General features: G+C 38.8%; 1 protein-coding gene across 1 annotated transcript in view; it reads left to right on the plus strand.

Annotated features, from left to right (window-relative positions):
• LOC150080133 (uncharacterized) overlaps positions 1 to 19,109 on the plus strand; it is a 348,537-nt gene that overhangs the window by 52,088 nt on the left and 277,340 nt on the right. Inside the window, exon 3 of the mRNA XM_090380622.1 lies at positions 10,573 to 10,743. Within this exon, the coding sequence (XP_090236748.1) occupies positions 10,573 to 10,743 (171 nt within the window). The remainder of the gene's footprint in view (positions 1 to 10,572; positions 10,744 to 19,109) is intronic.

The raw sequence follows: 19,109 nt of genomic DNA on the forward strand, positions 1-19,109 counted from the left end.
AGCCATTTCTGGAATAACATCTGATTGTGGACAGTGCTGTGGGCAGAGAAAGATGGCGGGATGAACGTGGTTGTATGCCTGTCTCCCATTGTTTCAACCAACTGGAGAGTGATAGTGGCACAGATCACCACTGACTTCAACGAAGGAGGTGCCAGAAATGTTTCCACCAACACCATCAGGCGATCATTAACCACAATAGGTTATGGGAGTTGCCAATGCACCCCACAGTCCCATTGTTAACACTACGACACAGGACTCTACAATTCAACTGAGTAAAAGAACATTGGCACTGGGCCTTTTACGATTGGAGACAGGTCTCCTGATCCGGTGAGTCCCATTTCCAGTTATCTTGAGTGGACAGGAGGGTGGGTATATGGCAGAAACTGCATGAAGCTATGCACCCGTCACGTCAACAAGGAACTGTTCAGGCAGGTAGATGGTAGGTCTGAGGCTGTTCAATTGGCACATGTTGGGACCTCTGGTACGGCTAGACGCATCTCTGAATGGTCCAGGTTACGTGTCCATCCTTGCAAACCATCTGCATCCCTTCTTGGTCATTGTGCATTCACAGGGCAATGGACTCTTCCAGCAGGACAATGCGCCTCCCCACAGAGATGCATTGACTAGAATATGGTTCGAAAGAGCATTCTGCAGATTTTACCACCATGGAATGGACTCCCCATGCACCGGACACGAACCCTGTGGAGCATCTTTGGGATGCTGTAGAAAGGTCTGTTCAAGCTTTGGATCCTCCACCCAGGAATGCGATGGAAGTATGGACAGTGGATGGAAATACTTGTGGAACGCTTTCATGAACTAGTGGACTCAATGCCTCACCATGTGGCTACCCTTATCCAGGTGAAAGGTAGGCCTACCCACTACTAGGTAGGTATCCCATGATTTCTCTCCACTCAGTGTACATTACTAGAACATAGTTACTAGTACTGCTCAGTTTTTGTAATGAATGTGTTCATTACAAAAAATATATGATACATGATTTTAAAAAATTTGTTTCACAGCACTGACTGCACATCTAAATAATTTAACCTTACACCTATAACTATTGACATTTTAACATTTTTGTAATGTCACTAGGTATTTAACAGCGTTTAAAAACACTGTTAAAATTTAAATTCAATTGAAATGACCATATGTAGCCTTGTAGATTGGCGATGCTGCAAGAATTTCAACAGTGTTTTTTATCTGGGAATTCTTCAAGGGTTTCCTCTATACCCATAGTGGTTTGAATGATGGGAATAGGAATGCCCTGTGCTTATGAGGTGCCTTTGTGCAAGGTCTTATTGGCATCCTTCCCTCAAAAAAATAATAATTGATAATTGTTGACAATTATTTTAATATATTTTGTAATATCAATGAACATATAAAAAATATACTTTGTAATTAACGAAAACCCATGTTCTAACACTTCATACAAAAAAAATCTGATAAAATGATTTATTAAAATGTTTGTCATTCTGTTGCTTATAATTTGTGGCTGAAAACAAATTTTAGATGACAGTGTAATAGACTAGTCACTGTTAGTAGCGTACGTTATAGTAAAGTACAAACAAAAACAAGAATAATCATTCACATTTTTAATTATTTTAATTTCAAAAATTTGTAAACTATTCAACTCCAGATGGTGCTCCCCTTTATTTAGACACCTTTGTGCTATGCTCAGCTTACATATCTGTACACATGGTCCTCATGGGGACAGAACAGTTAAAGAAAATTTAGAATCACTTTCTGAAATTCTAAACTTGCAGTTTCAAATGTTGATGGATATTTCTCTCATTCAAATTAAGCATAAAATTGCTACTATATCCCCCCCCCTTTCCCTTTACTTATTATTTTGTTCTTTCATGAAATTCCTGGATTTATGAATTTGTTTATACATCACAGTTTCAATTAACACTGCATAATAATGGAAATCATAATAAGTAATTAAAAAAATAGTTCATTAGACAAATTATCTCTAAGGATTTGGTCACTCTTACCTCTCTAAAATGAATTATCCTTTATCTTCATATAGGCCTCATTAACAAGGCCTATATGAAGGTTTGAGGCAAACAAGTTAGGATAAAATCATGCCTTTTACATCTGTGGGCAAAGATAGTGAGGTTTATATCTGATACTCTACTTCGTTGGTATTGTCTAGGGGAATCCCACACATTCTGGATTAGAATGTATATGATAATATCAGAAAATATGAAGCCAGGAACAGGGTACATGGTAATTTGACTCATTGAGCAAACTATGAAGACAGATGATTTATTAAAAATTACGCTCACAGATAAAATCAAATCTGTCAACATGAACTAACAAGGATTTGCCTTCAGTTCAGCTAGCTTGGTCTAAATCAAAGGATAAAACTGCTATGTCATGGGCTATTAATATTCATTACTCAGATCATGGGTCCTGGAGTGTAATGGATGTTTATTGCAGACCCAACTGCAATAGCCAATGTTCTTGGGGAGACCTTTTCTGCCATCTCGTCAACATCTGCTTACTCCCCAGAATTTCTGGTCTGGAAAGATAAACTTGAAAAGCAGCCAATTAACTTTAAATCTAAAAGATCTCATCCCTATAACGGGCCCTTTACCACGGAAGAGTTAGAAACAGCTCTAACTCTTACCAAGGCAAGTGCTGCTGGACCAGATCTTATCCATTATGATATGATCAAACATCTGTCTGCAAAATCCATGGACCAACTGCTTTTTCTATATAACAGAATATTTCAGGAAGAGCAGTTTCCGGATTCCTGGCATAAGGCAATCGTGCTTGCCTTTCCTAAGCCAGGAAAGGATCCTAAAATCCCAACGAACTACCGTCCTATTGCCCTGACTAGCTTTCTGTGCAAAATTCTGGAGAGAATGGTCAATGCTCGCCTTATATGGTATTTGGAGGCTAATGGATTCCTCTCCAGATTTCAGTGCTGCTTCCGTAGGAATAGGTCAACTTGGGACCATTTAATCAGGCTCGAAACGTCCATTCGAGATGCCTTTTTAAAACGAGAACACCTGGTGTCAGTGTTCTTTGATATGGAAAAAGCTTATGACACAACTTGGAGATTTGGAATTTTAAAAGACCTCTACAGCATCGGCCTTAGAGGTAATCTCGCCAATTTTATTAAAAACTTCTTATGTCACAGTTCTTTTCAAGTCCATGTAGGATCTACTCTCTCTCGCTCTTTTAGCCAAGAGTAGGGAGTACTTCAACGATCTGTTTTAAGTGTCACGCTTTTTGCCATTAAAGTGAATTCCATCACAGAACAACTTTCTCCAACTGTAAACTGTGCCCTCTATGTTGACGATTTTAGCATATTCTGTCATTCCTGCAACATGAGGGTAATTGAGAGGCAACTGCAACGTGCCATTGACCATTTGAACTCGTGGGCAACGAATAACGGGTTCAGGTTCTCTCCACAAAAGACTGTTTGCCTGCATTTTTGCAGAAAGCGCAATCTTCACCCTGAACCTGAACTGAGGCTTGGACAAAATGCTATCCCAGTAGTACCTGAGACTAGATTTTTGGGGCTTATATTCGATAAAAAGCTGACCTTTCTAGAACGCATCCGTCAGCTACGTGCGAAGTGCACGAGAGGTTTGAATATCCTACGTGCAATCTCCTCACATTCTTGGGGCGCTGACCGATGTACCCTTTTGTGCCTCTATCGTGCACTCGTACGATCCAAGTTAGATTACGGGTGCCAGGTATACGCATCCTCTAGACTCAGTGTACTCCGATGGCTGGATCCCATCCACCATCAGGTGATCCGTATTGCCACTGGAGCATTTCGAACTTCTCCTGTCCATAGCCTCTATGTCGAAGCGAATGAGCCCTCGTTATCCCTTCGCAGGAAACAGTTGTCTCTACAGTATGCTTTGAAACTGAAATCCCTGCCAGACCATCTGACGTGGACACCTGTTTTTGAGCCACGTTGGGAAAATCTGTACAACATTCGCCAGACTGCCAATCAACCATTCGGTATTCGTATCCAAAGGCTACTCAATGATTTGAACATCACATTAGACAATGTTGCCCCATCACCAGGGTAACCTTTTCCACCCTGGCATGCTCGTGTCCCAAACTGCAACTTCTCCCTTAACAATTGGAGAAAGGACAATACTTCATCCACCCTCTACCTGCAGCTCTTTTTAGCAGAACGCTCGGAACATGCTGACTTCTTGCCCATCTACACAGATGGCTCGAGGTCAGAAATGTCTGTCGGATCTGCAGCTGTTTTCCTAGACACCACGGTATCTGAGCAGGTCTCCAAAGAATGCAGTGTGTTCACTGCAGAGCTGCATGCGGTTGAGCTAGCCGTAGATCGTATACAAACCACCCACCACAAAAAATATATTATGTATACCGATTCTCTGAGTTCATTGCAGGCTTTATCATCGATGAGGTTCAACCCTCATCCTGTCCTGACCCGGATACTGCAGAAGCTGCACTTCCTTGCAGAATTCAAATTTGATGTTCGTTTCTGCTGGATCCCAGGCCACATTGGGATCTCAGGAAATGATTTGGCAGACACTGCAGCCAAATCAGCGAACCTATTTAACTCTTGCCTGTTAGTCCCCTATACAGACTACAGGCCAGTAATTCGAAAGAAACTGGTATCCCAATGGCAACACTCATGGCACGGACAGACTACAAACAAGTTATATGAGATTAAGCCTGTAATTGAACATTGGCAGTCTAGTCTGCGCAGGAACCGAAAAGAGGAAGTTGTTCTATCTCGGCTCCGCATAGGACATTGTCACTTGACACATTGCTATCTGCTGAGGGCAGACGATCGTCCTATGTGTAGAAATTGTGACACCATTTTAACAGTCCGTCATATTTTAATTGAATATCCGTCTTTTTATAATGAACGCCGTTTGTTTTAGCCATCTGTCTGTCTGAACCTTATACACTCAGACAGATTTTATCGGACAATGACAACGTGTCAGCTATTTTTAAGTTTTTACAACTTATTAATCTAAATAATTCTATCTAGAATATTTTTATTGTTTTATGTTATATGAACGTTTTATATCGTATATTCTTTTACAATAATATATAGAAATAATTTTATATTCTACATCCTTTTGACTTGGCGCATTATAGCCTTAGATGCTAATGCGCCATAAAACTCTAAAACAAGCAAACAAACTCAGATCATGAAAATATTTTCAAGATTTGCATATGTGTTTCAAGAATTCCGAATGTACAGGAAGCCATTATTTAGAATGTAGGATTAGGTAAAGTGATGCAAGACAGCGGATGGTTTTTCTGCATTCTGAAAAAAAAAAAAAAAAAAAAATCAAAAAATCTAATTATTTATATTTTCTACATTGCCAAAAAAAAGTGGCTATTCAGTTCCTCTTTACACCAGACCGCCCTCTGTTTTGTGCATCATGGCAGTTAGTTTATCCCAATGATCTAACATGCTGCCCAAAGGTAAACTTCATGAGATCCAGCTTTCTGTTACCCTTCAAATTTTTATATTTGTGACTCCCTGGTTCCTTGTTTCACTTCAGAGTGAAAATATCCATCATTTGTTCATTTTACTGGTTCTCTTTCATCCATTCTTCATATGGACATTGATTAGTACCCTGTCCACCAATCTAATTGCCACATCCTTCCTAAAATTAGGTCTCCAGACCTGTTTGCATTACTCAAGATGTCTAACCATTGCCTTATACAACAGGATAATCATCTCTTTAACCCTGCTGGAAAAATTCTTGTATATCACTGAAAAATCCCTATGAGCTGTATTAGCAGCCCGTCTGGGCTGCTCAGAGAACTTCATGTCTGACTGCATCATTATTCCCAGTTCTTTTTCATTCAACACTGTTGTGAATGTGTACCCCACAGTTGATGCGTTATTCTGGGATTACTGCTACCCAAACCTTTTCAAAATAGTTTCACAATAATTTTGTAAAAGAATTAAAACTATTCAAAAGGGAAAACTAAATGCAATTATAAAATTAAGGTATTGTTATTATTCAACAATGGACCTATATATCCTTTCACTAATATTTTATCAAGCAAAAATTGCATTATTAGGTACCTTTTCTTCCAGTACCACAAATCTATAACCTAAGGATCAGGAAGTCATACTCACCTAATGAATATCAGAGAAACAATTGAAAAGTGTTTGGTTTTATATGATTTGACATTGGCAGTGGCCAATATTAAAAATTATAAAAATGTAAAGCAGAATACAATACGGAAAAGCTGTCAGATGATAATGTTCTTACTGATTTAAATTGGAATCAGTGATGATGTGTGTGAAAATGTGTTGCACAGCAGTTTTGAAAAAGGATATTAATTTGGGAGATGTAAGAACATGGCTAGGAGATTATGATATGGCTGGATATGATATGACATTAACTTCTACCATGATATAGTAGAAGTTTATATCATAATAAACTTCTACTACCGAAGAAGTATCAATTTATTATGATATCAACTGCTATGTCTTTTGGTAACAAAAGCAGAAGTAGCAGTTTATGCAGGAAAGATTTAGCGTTAGTTGAGGCATGTGATGCAAGAAAGCAAGCTTATATAGCATTAGCCAAAAAAAAAAAAAACCTTCCCATTTCAACCACCTGGTCACTCCAATTGTTTGGTATAGTTCAGCCTCAAATTTATTTAAGCTATCAACTTCCACAACAACGGATGGAAGTCTGTTTCAGCAATCAGCTAATTGCTGGCTAAAGACAAACTTCTGCATATCTATTTTACAACTGTCTTTCCTCGGTTTGAATCTATGCCCCCTCAGGTTCTTAATCTGAGCAAGCTGAAGTATTCCATCAGTGTTGAACCTGCTCAAACCATTCAAGACCTTATAGACCTTAATGAGATCACCTCGCAGGCCTATCTTCAGATGCCAGAACTTAAGCTTCTCTTGGTAAGAGCACCCCTTTGTTCCTCTCACCAATCTTGTTGCCCTTCTCTGTACTCGTTTTAGCAACTTTACATCCTTCCTGAAATGAGGCCTCCAGACCCGTATGCAATACTCAAGGTGTAACTTGACCATTGCCTTAAACAAGAGGATAATCACCTCCTTGTCTATGCTAGAAAAATTCCTATATATCATTGACAAAACTCCATGACCTGCTCTAGCAGCCTGTCTGCACTGCTCAGAGAAGTTCATGTCTGACTGCACAATTATCCCCAGGTCTTTTTTATTCTCCACCTCCTTGAGTGTAGTACCACACAGTTGGGTACTGCCCATATGTAGTACTTTGCATTTGTCAACATTATACTTTAGTTGCCACTTCTCAGCCCATCTGCCTAACTTTTATAGATTCTGTTGCACTAGCATACTGTCTTTACTGTCATTAACAACCCTGCCAATCTTTGTATCATCTGCAAACTTGGACATTAAGCCTGATATACCTTCATCAATATCATTGATAAATACACAAAACAACAGTGGGACCAGCACCGAACCCAGGGGGAATCCATTAATAACATTAGTCCACACAACTTGCCCTTAATGCCATACTGCTCCAATTTGTATAGCAGTCTTCCATGTGCGACAGAATGAAAAGCTTTCCTGAAATCCAAGTGTATCCAGTTCCTTTGTGACCACATCGTAGTATCCATTCAGATTGGTCAGACAAGACTCCCTCTTAACAAACCCATGCTGAACTATTACTGCAGTGTCTGAACTATTACTGCAGTCTTGTCTAGGTGATCCTGCATCACTTCTTTAACCAGTGACTCCATTATTTTCCCCATAACAGAAGTTAAACTAATAGGCCTATAATTATTTGTATCAACCTTTGAATCCCCTTTGTGAATTGGAGATATATTTACATATCTCTAGTCCTTGGGGACCACCCCTGAATCTAAGGATGCTCATAATTATGGCTGAGGGTTTCCTAACTTCCCTCACTGCCTCCTTCAATATAATTGTATAGATTCCATCCACCCCAGGTGCCTTCCTTATATTTAACTTCAACAATTTCTCCTACACTCTGCTCTCCTTTATTACAAAATCATTTAGCTCCCTGTAAGAGTTTAGTAAACTTCTCTCTTCCTCTTCCTTACAGAATTCCTCAAGTGTGAATGTAGATGCAAAATACTCATTTAGTTTGTCAGCTATCTGAGCAGGATCATCAACAGTCAAACCACCAACATGAAGTGGACCAATCTGATTCATCCCCTTCCTTCTAGAGTTTATATAAGTAAAGGAGTCTGTTGTTTTTCTTTGCATCCTTTGCCAAGGATTTCTTGTAATCAGCCTTCGCTTGACTAACCTCCTTTGTGACTTGATTACTGACTATCTTATATCTGCCATAGGCTTCTGTGTCACCAGATAATTTATATGCATCCCACACATTTTTCTTCTCTGCCATGAGCCTCATTAGTTCATCTGACATCCATTTAGGTCTAAATCTTGAACAATATTTCTCAGTGAAAAGCCTAGTAGCTTGCAAGATTAAACATCATCATTTGATCCCACTGTATAGAATTTAAAAACTGTCTGAGACCACTGTAGTCACCTTTACAAAAACCCTTTCCTTTACCCTTGATGGTAGTTACATCATTAAGTAAATCTGACGTCAGTACAATGTGATCACTGTGACCTATTGGTTCCTTTATCTGCAAATTCTTATTGCATGAATAATCACTGCTGATAATCAGATCAAGAGTATTACTGCATGTGGTTTCCCTTCGAACATGTTGCTGTAGAAAACAATCCTCCAATAAATCCACAAAAGTCTTACTTGTGTGCAAGTGACCAACCCACAAGTTCCAGTCAATATCTGGAAAGTTAAAATCCCCCAAGACATTCTGATTTACTGGCCCACTCTATTTTTGTGCACAATTGTTCATTCATCAAAGTCATTAGGCCTTTAATACATTCCTAATCTCATTTTCCCTCTCCCAGTGCTTATCACACCAAACTGACTCAACATTGCACTATTCACCCATATCAACTGGAGATGTACTTCCTTAGATTTTGTGTTCTTAACTATATCCTGCCTATCCTTTCTGTACACATTGTACTCTCCAAATTCCAATTCTGCACTGCCTGTATCTGTGTGATACCATGTCTCTGATATCCCAACAATATCTGCCTGTGATGTCTTGATCAGTACTTCAAATTCAAATGCATGTATATTAGCATTGGTGTACATGCAAATATACATGCATCTGTTCTTACTCTTAGTTAATCTAACATAGTTAACTACCCGTTATTTACTTGTTCTATGATGACTTCCAGCAGCCCTTGAAATCCCCAGCAGTCTGCTCTCTAGGCTGCTGCTCAATACAATAGAAGCAGTGCAAGAATCTGTAGGCGAAGCTGGAATTGAAGACGAAGAAAGTGAAGAAGTAAAAGTTAAATTACATGAAGTGGAAGTTGCTTTGATACTCTTATTAAATTTTCTAATTATGATGGGAATTCAAAAAAATTTTTATGCACAATGAAATTAGCAGTACTACAGGAAATCATTGGAACGAAATGGACATGTAAAATGTCCAGTTTCTTCAAAAAATACAATATGATTGATGAAAGGCTGTGTGTATATGGTTCAGTTTGCAGTTATTAATATTTAACAAATTAATTTTTTTTAACAATTTGTGTTATTCACATTCTGTTTGATTTTAACTTTATATTCAATTTTGTTTCACATATAAACATTATTTTATACTTTTCATTTTTTAATTTTCTTATGATTCTTTCTCTTTTTTGTCATATCTGTGTGTCCTAATATCATCTACATTACATATTTTGCTAGACTGTGAATGTTCTTGATTTTATGAATGAACTACAACTAAAAAATATTTGTACAAAATTATATTCTATAATTTGTACTTTTCAGTAATTCAGATTACTCTTTTCCAGTATTGGCTCAAATTATTGAGGTTTTAGTATTAGTAATGGCAAATAGCGTTAGGAAAGCAAGGTTATACAGCATTAGCAAAAAAAAAAAAAAAAAAAACCTACCCACCTCACCAAACAATCCCCTCCAAGAATTTGTCTAGTTCTTCCATAAATTTATTCAAACTACCCACTTTTACAAGAAGAGATGGAAGTTTGTTTCAAGAAGCAACTATCTGCTGGCTGAAGGCAAACTTCTGCATGTCTATCTTGCAACCATCCTTCGTCAATTTCAATTTATGCCTCTTGTGTAATCTCAGCAAGAGGAAGAATGCCATCAAAATTGAGCCTTACTCAATCCATTAAATACCTTTAAACACCTCGTTCAGATCTTGCAGGTGCCTAGTCTCCAGATGCTGCAATTTGCAGAACTGAAGCCTTTCTTGTTTAAGAGCACTCTTCCTTTGTTTACTTTTCAGTCTTGTTGCCCTTCTCTGCACACGTTCACATGCATTCTGCCATATTGTATCCAAATCCTTCATAATACATTATGATCGACTTGTTATGGTATATTCAGAATTATTGTTTTTGTGTTGTAGTGTAGTTCAGAAAAGTATGAAATAGCTCATATGCATTAGTTCTAATATTACTTTTGGAATTAAGTTTTAGATTAAATGAAATTAATATTTTCTTTTATGCTTTCTGATAATTGCTGTTATTATCTGGTTTTTTTATTTTAGCTTCTGTTGGCCGCTTTGACCAAGCTGGAGAAATCACTTGTACAGTTTGTGGATTGGTGAAATATTATTCTCATGTACAAAGGCGCTATCGTCAGTTCAGTTGTGAATCTTGCAGTAAATTCTTTGCCAACTTTATTAGAGATCCAAAACAGTATTATTGTTCAGAAAATGGTAAACTTTTATTATAAAGTTAAAATTTTTTATTAAAAAGAATACATTTTATATAAATTTTTATAGAATATTGTTATTTATTATTAGACAATATAACATTACTACATTAATCTTTGGACATAATCAACTTAATCAACCCGGGGTGGATGGGATCTATCCAGTTATATTAAAGGAGGCAGCAAAGGAAGTAAGCAAACCCCTAGCCATAATTATGAGAGCTTCTTTGGACTCAGGGGAGGTACCCATGGACTGGAGATGTGCAAATGTAACCCCAATTCACAAAGGAGGATCAAAGGCTGACACAAGTAATTATAGACCTGTTAGTTTAACTTTGGTTCCAGGAAAATTAATGGAGGCACTGGTTAAAGAAGCACTGCAGGATCATCTGGACAAGAATTCAGTTATAGCTCAGACACAGCATGGGTTTGTTAAGGGCAGGTCTTGTCTGACCAATTTGATTGGATACTATGATGTAGTCACAAAAGAACTGGATGCAGGGAATAACTTTGATATTATATATTTGGATCTTAGAAAGGCTTTTGATACTGTTGCGCATGGAAGACTGCTGCACAAATTGGAGAAGTGTGGCATTCAAGGCCAATTGCTGCTATGGATAAAGGGATGGTTGAGTGGCAGAAGACAGAGAGTGGTAATCAATGGACACTGCTCAACGTGGACTAATGTTATTAGTGGAGTTCCTCAGGGTTCAGTGTTGGGTCCATTGTTGTTTTCTGTATTTATAAATGATATTGATGATGGTGTATCAGGCTTAATGTCCAAGTTTGCAGACGATACAAAGGTTGGCAGGGTTGTTAAGGACACTACTGATACTATGCTGCTGCAACAGGATCTGGAAAGGTTGAGCAGATGGGCTGAGAGGTGGCAAATGAAGTTTAACATTGACAAATGTAAAGTACTACATATGGGAAACAGTAACCCCAGATCAACGTATCAACTCTGTGGTACTACGCTGACAGTGGTAGAGAATGAAAAGGACCTGGGGGTAATTGTGCAGGCAGATATGAAGTTCTCTGAGCAGTGCAGACGAGCTGCAAGAGTAGCTCATGGTGTCTTGTCAATGATATATAGGAATTTTTCTAGCAGGGACAGGGATGTGATTATTCCCTTGTATAAGGCATTGGTCAGGCCACACCTTGAGTACTGTATACAGGTCTGGAGGTCTCATTTTAAGGACAGATGTAGAGCTGTTGGAACGAGTACAGAGAAGGGCAACAAGATTAGTGAATGGAACAAAGGGTTGCTCTTACGAAGAAAGGCTTAAGTTTTGCAAATTACAGAGCCTGGAGACTAGGCATCGCCGAGGTGATCTGATAGAGGTGTATAAGGCTTTGAATGGTTTGAGCATGCTCAATGCCGATGGGATTCTTTCTCTTGCTCAGAATAATCACCTGAGAGGGCATAAATTCAAATTGAGGAAGGACGGATGTCGGATAGATGTGCGGAAATTTGCCTTTAGCCAGCGGGCAGTTGGAATAGACTTCCATCGCTTGTGGAATAGACTTCCATCGCTTGTTGTTGAAGTTGATAGCCTAAACAAATTTAAGGCTCAGCTGGACAGGTATTTCGAACGAATGGAGGGGTGAAATGGGAGTAGTGGTTGTTTTTTTTTTTTTTTTTGGCTGATGCTGAATAAGCTTGCTTTCTTGCATCATATGCCTCTACTAATGCTAATGCTAACTTTTTGTTTAGTACTTAATACCCTCGTCTGAATGCAAGAAAGCAAGCTTATGCAGTATCAGCCAAAAAAAAAAACCCCTCCAATTTCACCCCTCCATTCGTTCCAAATGCCTGTCCAGCTCAGCCTTAAATTTATTTTGGCTATCAACTTCCACAACAAAAGATGGAAGTGTGTTTCACTACTCAACTACCTGCTGGCAAAAGGCAAATTTCTGCACATCTGTTCTACAACCGTTCTTCCTCAACTTGAATCTGTGCCCCCTCAAATCCTTAATCCAAGCAAGAGGAAGAATCCCATCAGCATTAAGCTTGCTCATCCCATTATACAAGGCCTTATACACCTCAATCAGATCACCTCGCAGGTGCCTAACTCTCCTGGTGCTGCAATTTGCAGAACTTAAGCATTTCTTGGTAAAAGCACTCCTTTGTTCCCCTCACCAGTCTTGTTGCTCTTCTTTGTACTCATTCTAGCAACTCTACATCCTTCCTAAAATGAGGCCTCCAGACCTGTACACAGTACTCTAGGCATGGCCTGACCATTGCCTTGTATAATGGGATAATCACCTCCCTGTCCCTGCTAGCAAAGTTCCTATATATCATTGACAAGACTCCATGACCTGCCATGGCAGCCCATTTGCACTGCTCAGTGAACTTCATATTTGACTGCACAATTACCCCCAAGTCTTTTCCACTTTCTTGAGTGTAGTAATACACAGTTGGTACGTTTCTCTTGGATTATTGCTAACCTTGATTGCTAACATTTCTCTTGATTATTGCTAAATCCAAGTATATGATATCAAAATTATTTCTGGTATTCAGTTCCTTTGTGACCATATCATAGTATCCAGTCAAATTGTTAAGATAAGACTTATCTTTAACAAACCCATGCTGTGTATGAATTATTGCTGCAGTCTTGTCTAGATGATCCTGCAATGCATCTTCAACCAGCGACTCCATTATTTTCCCTGGAACACAAGTTAAACTAACAGGTCTATAGTTATTTGTGTTACCTTTTGAAACCCCCCTTGTGAATTGGTGATACATTTGCACACCTCCAGTCCATGGGGACCTCCTCTGAGTCCAGGGAAGTTCTCATAATTATGGCTAAGGGTCTGCTTACTTCCTTTGCTGCCTCCTTTAATATAACTGGATAGATCCTGTCCACTCCCAGTGCCTTTTTTATGTTTAACTTCAACAATTTCTCCTCCATTTTCCTCTCAGTTATTACAAAATCACTTAGCTCCCTGTTAGAGTTTGATAAACGTCTGGCACTTCCCTCATTCTTGAGTGTATTCCCCCAATTGAATAACTCCTCATGTGTTAATGTTGATGCAGAATACTCATTCAGTTTATCAGCTACCTGAGCATGAACATCAATAGTCAACCCATCTATGTTAAGTGGTCCAATCTGATTCATCCCTTACCTTCTAGAGTTTACATAAGTAAAGAACTCTTTTCTGTTTTTCTATGCATCCTTTGCCAAAGATTTCTCGTAATCTGCCTTATCTACTTTGTGACTTGATTACAGACTAGCTTATATCTGCCATAGGCTTCTCTGTCACCTGATACTTTATATGCATCACATACATTTTTCTTCTCTGCCACGAGCCTCATTAATTCATCTGACATCCATTTAGGCCTAAACCTTGAACAGTATTTTTTAGTTAGAATAAAAAGCCTGGTAGCCTCCAAAATTAAGTCCCTGAAGGCTTCCCATTTAGAATTCAATGTTGGCAACATCATCAGTTGATCCCACTGTATAGAATTTAAAAACTGTCTGAGACTACTGTAGTTACCTTTACAAAAACCCTTTCCTTTGCCCTTGATGGTAGTTACATCTTTATGTAAATCCCACATCAGTACACTGTGATCACTGTCACCCAGTGGTTCCTTTATCTGCAAATTCTTAATGCATGAATAATCACTGCTGATAATCAGATCAAGAGTATTACTCCCTCTGGTTGCCTCTCAAATATGTTGCTGTAGAAAACAGTCATCAAACAAGTCCACAAAAGTCCTGCTAGTGTGCGAGTGACCAACCCACAAGTTCCAGCCAATATCTGGAAAGTTAAAATCCCCCATTATAAGACATTCTGATTTACTGGCCCACTCTATTTCTCTGCACAATTGCTCATTATACTCATAAGATTCATTAGGCCTATAACACACACCTACTCTCATTTTTTCTTTCCCAGTGCTTATGTCTCACCAAACAGACTCAACATTGCATTGTCTACCAACATCAATTGGATGCACTTCCTTATATTTTGTCTAGGAAAGCAAAACCAAGAGTGGTGCATTATGGCCACAGAAGCTGATGCACCAACAACTAATAAACAACAACAACAACCACCTTAGATTTTGTATGTTTCTTAACTAACAGCATAACCCCCCTCCTCCCTTCCTGTCCTGTCTGTCCTTTCTGTACACACAAAAGTACACATACACACACACACACCAAGTAGCTTCTGTACACACACCTAGTAGCTTCCAAGGATTAATCTTGGAAACTACTAGGCTTTACATACCAACTAAGAAATGTTGTTCAAGACTTAGGTATAAATGGATGTCAAATGAACTAATTAGACATGTGGCAGAGAAGAAAAATGCATGGGATACATATAAATTACCAGGCGACACAGAAGCTTATGATAGATATAAACTGGTCTGTAACCAAGTCAAGAAGGAGGTTAGGCGGCAAAGGCAGATTACAAGAAATCTTTGGCAAAGGATGCAAAGAAAACAGCAAAGAATTCTTTACATATGTAAACTCTAGAAGGAAGGGGATGAATCAGACTGGTCCACTTGATATTGATGGTTCAACCGTTGATGATCCTGCTAAGGTAGCTAACAAACTAAATGAATATTTTGCATCTACATTCACACATGAGGAGTTATTCAGGGAGAGGAATGCCAGAGGTGTATTAAATTCTGGTAGTATGCTAAATAATTTTGTAATAAAGGAGAGCAAAGTGGAGGAGAAATTGTTGAAGATAAACATAAGAAAGGCACCTGGGATGGATGGAATCTATCCAGTTATATTAAAGGAGGCAGCAAAGGAAGTAGCAAACCTTTAGCCATAATTATGAGAGCTTTCTTGGGCTCAGGGGAGGTACCCATGGACTGGAGATGTGCAAATGTGATCCCAATCCACAATGGAGGATCAAAGGGAGACACCGGTAATTACAGACCTGTTAGTTTAACTTCTGTTCCAAGGAAATTAATGAAGGCACTGGTTAAAGAAGCATTGCAGGATCATCTAGACAAGACTTCAGTTATAGCTCTGACACAGCATGGATTTGTTAAGGGGAAGTCTTGTCTGACCAATTTGATTGGATACTACGATGTAGTCACAAAAGAACTGGATGTAAAGAATAATTTTGATATCATATATTTGGATCTTAGAAAGGCTTTTGATACTATTGCACATGGAAGACTGCTGCACAAATTGGAGCAGTGTGGCATTGGAGGCAAATTGCTGCTATGGATAAAGGGATGGTTGAGTGGCAGAAGACAGAGAGTGGTAATCAATGGACACTGCTCAACGTGGACTAATGTTATTAGTGGAGTTCCTCAGGGTTCAGTGTTGGGTCCATTGTTGTTTTCTGTATTTATTAATGATATAGATGATGGTATATCAAGCTTAATGTCCAAGTTTGCAGACGATACAAAGGTAGGCTGGGTTTTTAATGACAGTATGCTGCTGCAACAGGTTCTAGAAAAATTGAGTAGATGGGCTGAGGCGGCAACTGAAGTTTAACATTGATAAATGTCAAGTACTGCATATGGGAAGCAGTAACCCCAGAGTACCGTATCAACTGTGTGGTACTACACTAACAATGGTAAAGAGTGAAAAGTACCTGGGGGCAATTGTGCAGGCAGATATGAAGTTTTCTGAGCAGTGCAGACGGTCTGCAAGAGTAGCTCATGGTGTCTTCTCAGTGATATACAGGAATATTTCTAGCAGGGATAAGGTGATTATCCCCTTGTATAAGGCAATGGTCAGGCCACACCTTGAGTACTGTATACTGGTCTGGAGGCCTCATTTTAAGGATGTAGAGCTGTTGGAATGAGTACAGAGAAGGGCAACAAGATTAGTGAATGGAACAAAGGGTTGCTCTTACAAAGAAAGGCTTAAGTTTTTCAATCAGATCAGATCACCTCGGGGTGCCTAGTCTGGAGACTAGGCACCCCGAGGTGATCTGATTGAGGTGTATAAAGTCTTGAATGGTTTGAGCATGCTTAATGCTGATGGGATTCTTCTTCTTGCTCAGAATAATCGCCTGAGAGGGCATAAATTCAAATTTAAGAAAGACAGTTGTAGGAGAGATTTGTGGAAATTTGCCTTTAGCCAGCGTGTGGTTGATTGCTGGAACAAACTTCCATCGTAGAAGTTGATAGTTTAATCAGATTCAAGGCAGAACTAGACAGACATTTGGAGCGAGTGGATGGGTGAAATGAGAAGTGTGTGTGTGTGTGTGTGTGTGTGTGTGTGTGTGTGTGTGTGTGTGTGTGTGTGTGTGTGTGTGTGTTTGGCTGATGCTGTATAAGCTTGCTTATTAGCATCATGTGCTCTTGCTAAATAGATTTGATGTAAACTTTAGCTATGAATGTACATAATGTTACATTTAATCTCAAAAGTTGAAATAACATGCATTTCATACCAGGATTAGTGGGATAGGATTCATATTTTGTTAAAGACGATAAAAATATCTGCTTCATAAAAATATGTGCCTCCCCCAAAAAGCAATTAAGTGTGTTCTTAATAGTAGAACATTCTGGATTTACTCTATAGCCGTTTTCTTTACCAGCATTTTAGAAACAAGATAAAGTAAATGATGATTTGCCAATGCTCTGTAAACTTGTTTCCTTGAGTCATTTTGCCACTGTTAATAATATTAAAAATAAAAATTAGAAATAATTAAAAAAAGAGCAAATAAATAAAATAATCTTGTTTTCAGGTTTCAACAGATATAGTACAAATATCTACATATAAATAAAAAGGTCTGTGGCAGTTGAATTAGAGATAGTTGTCACATGGTTCGGACGTTTGCTATTCTTAATGAAAATGAAATGTAGAAATTTTTTTTGAGTTGGCCGTTACAGTGTGTTTTGAGGAGCTAATTAATAATGCAGTTAAGTTCATCACAGAAAGTATTGTCCAAGCAGTAGCAATTGCAATGCCGAAGACATCGACTTGGTTTCCACCATTTCCGAAACCTTAGTGAAATGCAGAATGCACAGAAGCAAGAAAGGAACAAAACAAGGGGCATATTCTATCAGTATCCTACAACAGAAATCTAATAACCTTCAAATGTGCACGTACCAAAGCACTTTGCGTTAGATGTGAAAGTCAGAAAGAATCTTGGATCTGCTTCACATGTTTCATTAGCTAGGCGGTGGCACCAAATGTTGTCTGGGACAAAGTCCGGAAAATGAAGGGAAAATGCACATCACACTTTTCATCAATCCTAGAGCATAATGGATGTGCAGACCCAACTGCAGTTGCGAATACTCTTGGGAAAGCTGTCCTCAAATGCCTGTGAAACTTATAACCAACCTTTCAAACAATGGGAACTGAAAGTGGCACACTATCCCAGGCCACTGCTGTTGGGCCAGGCAACATCCATTATGAGATGATTAAACGTCGTTCATTTGTCGATTGTCTGTTCTATCTGTGCAACAGAATCTATCTTGAAGAGTAGTTTCCAGACTTGTGGCACAACGCAATTGTACTAGCCTTTCCTAAACCAGGAAAAGATCCAGATATACCAAATAATTATTGTCCTATAACTCTGACCAGCTGCTTGTGCAAGATATTGGAAAGAATGGTCAACACTTGATTAATGTGATATTAGTAGTAGTAGTAGTGGTGGTATGTGATGCAAGAAAGCAAGTGTATGAGCTTATGCAGCATCAGTGAAAAAAAAAAACACCATTCCCTCCAAATGCCTGTCCAGTTCCTCCTTAAATTTATTCAACCTATCAACTACAACGACAGATGGAAGTTTGTTCCAGCAGTTAACCACCCGCTGGCAAAAGGCAAATTTTTGCACATCTATTCTACATCTGTCCTTTCTTAATTTGAATTTATGCCCCTTTAGGTTCGTAATCTGAACAAGTGGTGGAAGGATCCCATCAGAATTCAGCATGCTCAACCCATTCAAGTATTTAGAAGCTAATGAATTCCATTGCAGGATACAGTCTGGCTTCTGAAGAAACAGGTCAACACTTAACTGTTTAATCCATTTGGAAACTGTTTGTGATATTTTCATGAAATGTGAGCACAAGGAATCAGTTTGCTTGGAGATTTGGAAGTTTTAAAGATACTTTGGTTTTAGGGGATGCATTGCAATTTTTATTAAAAATTTCCTCTCAAATTGGCCATTCCAGGTTCACGTAGGACTCTCTCTCTCTCTCTCTCTCTCTCTCTCTCTCTCTCTCTCTCTCTCTCTCTCTCTCACACACACACACACACACACACACACACACACACACACACACACACACACACACACACACACACACACACACACAGCCATTTTTATCAGCATGGCCTCCATATGTAGTTAGAAGGAATCTATTTTCTAGAGATAGTATTTCACACAAAGAGAACTGAAAGTCATTGTCGCAAGAAACTTGGATGATATGCAACCCGGCACACAAGG

Source organism: Mastigoproctus giganteus, chromosome 9 (assembly GCF_048544385.1).
Source record: "Mastigoproctus giganteus isolate SK-2022 chromosome 9, ASM4854438v1, whole genome shotgun sequence".
Classification (NCBI taxonomy): domain Eukaryota; kingdom Metazoa; phylum Arthropoda; class Arachnida; order Uropygi; family Thelyphonidae; genus Mastigoproctus; species Mastigoproctus giganteus.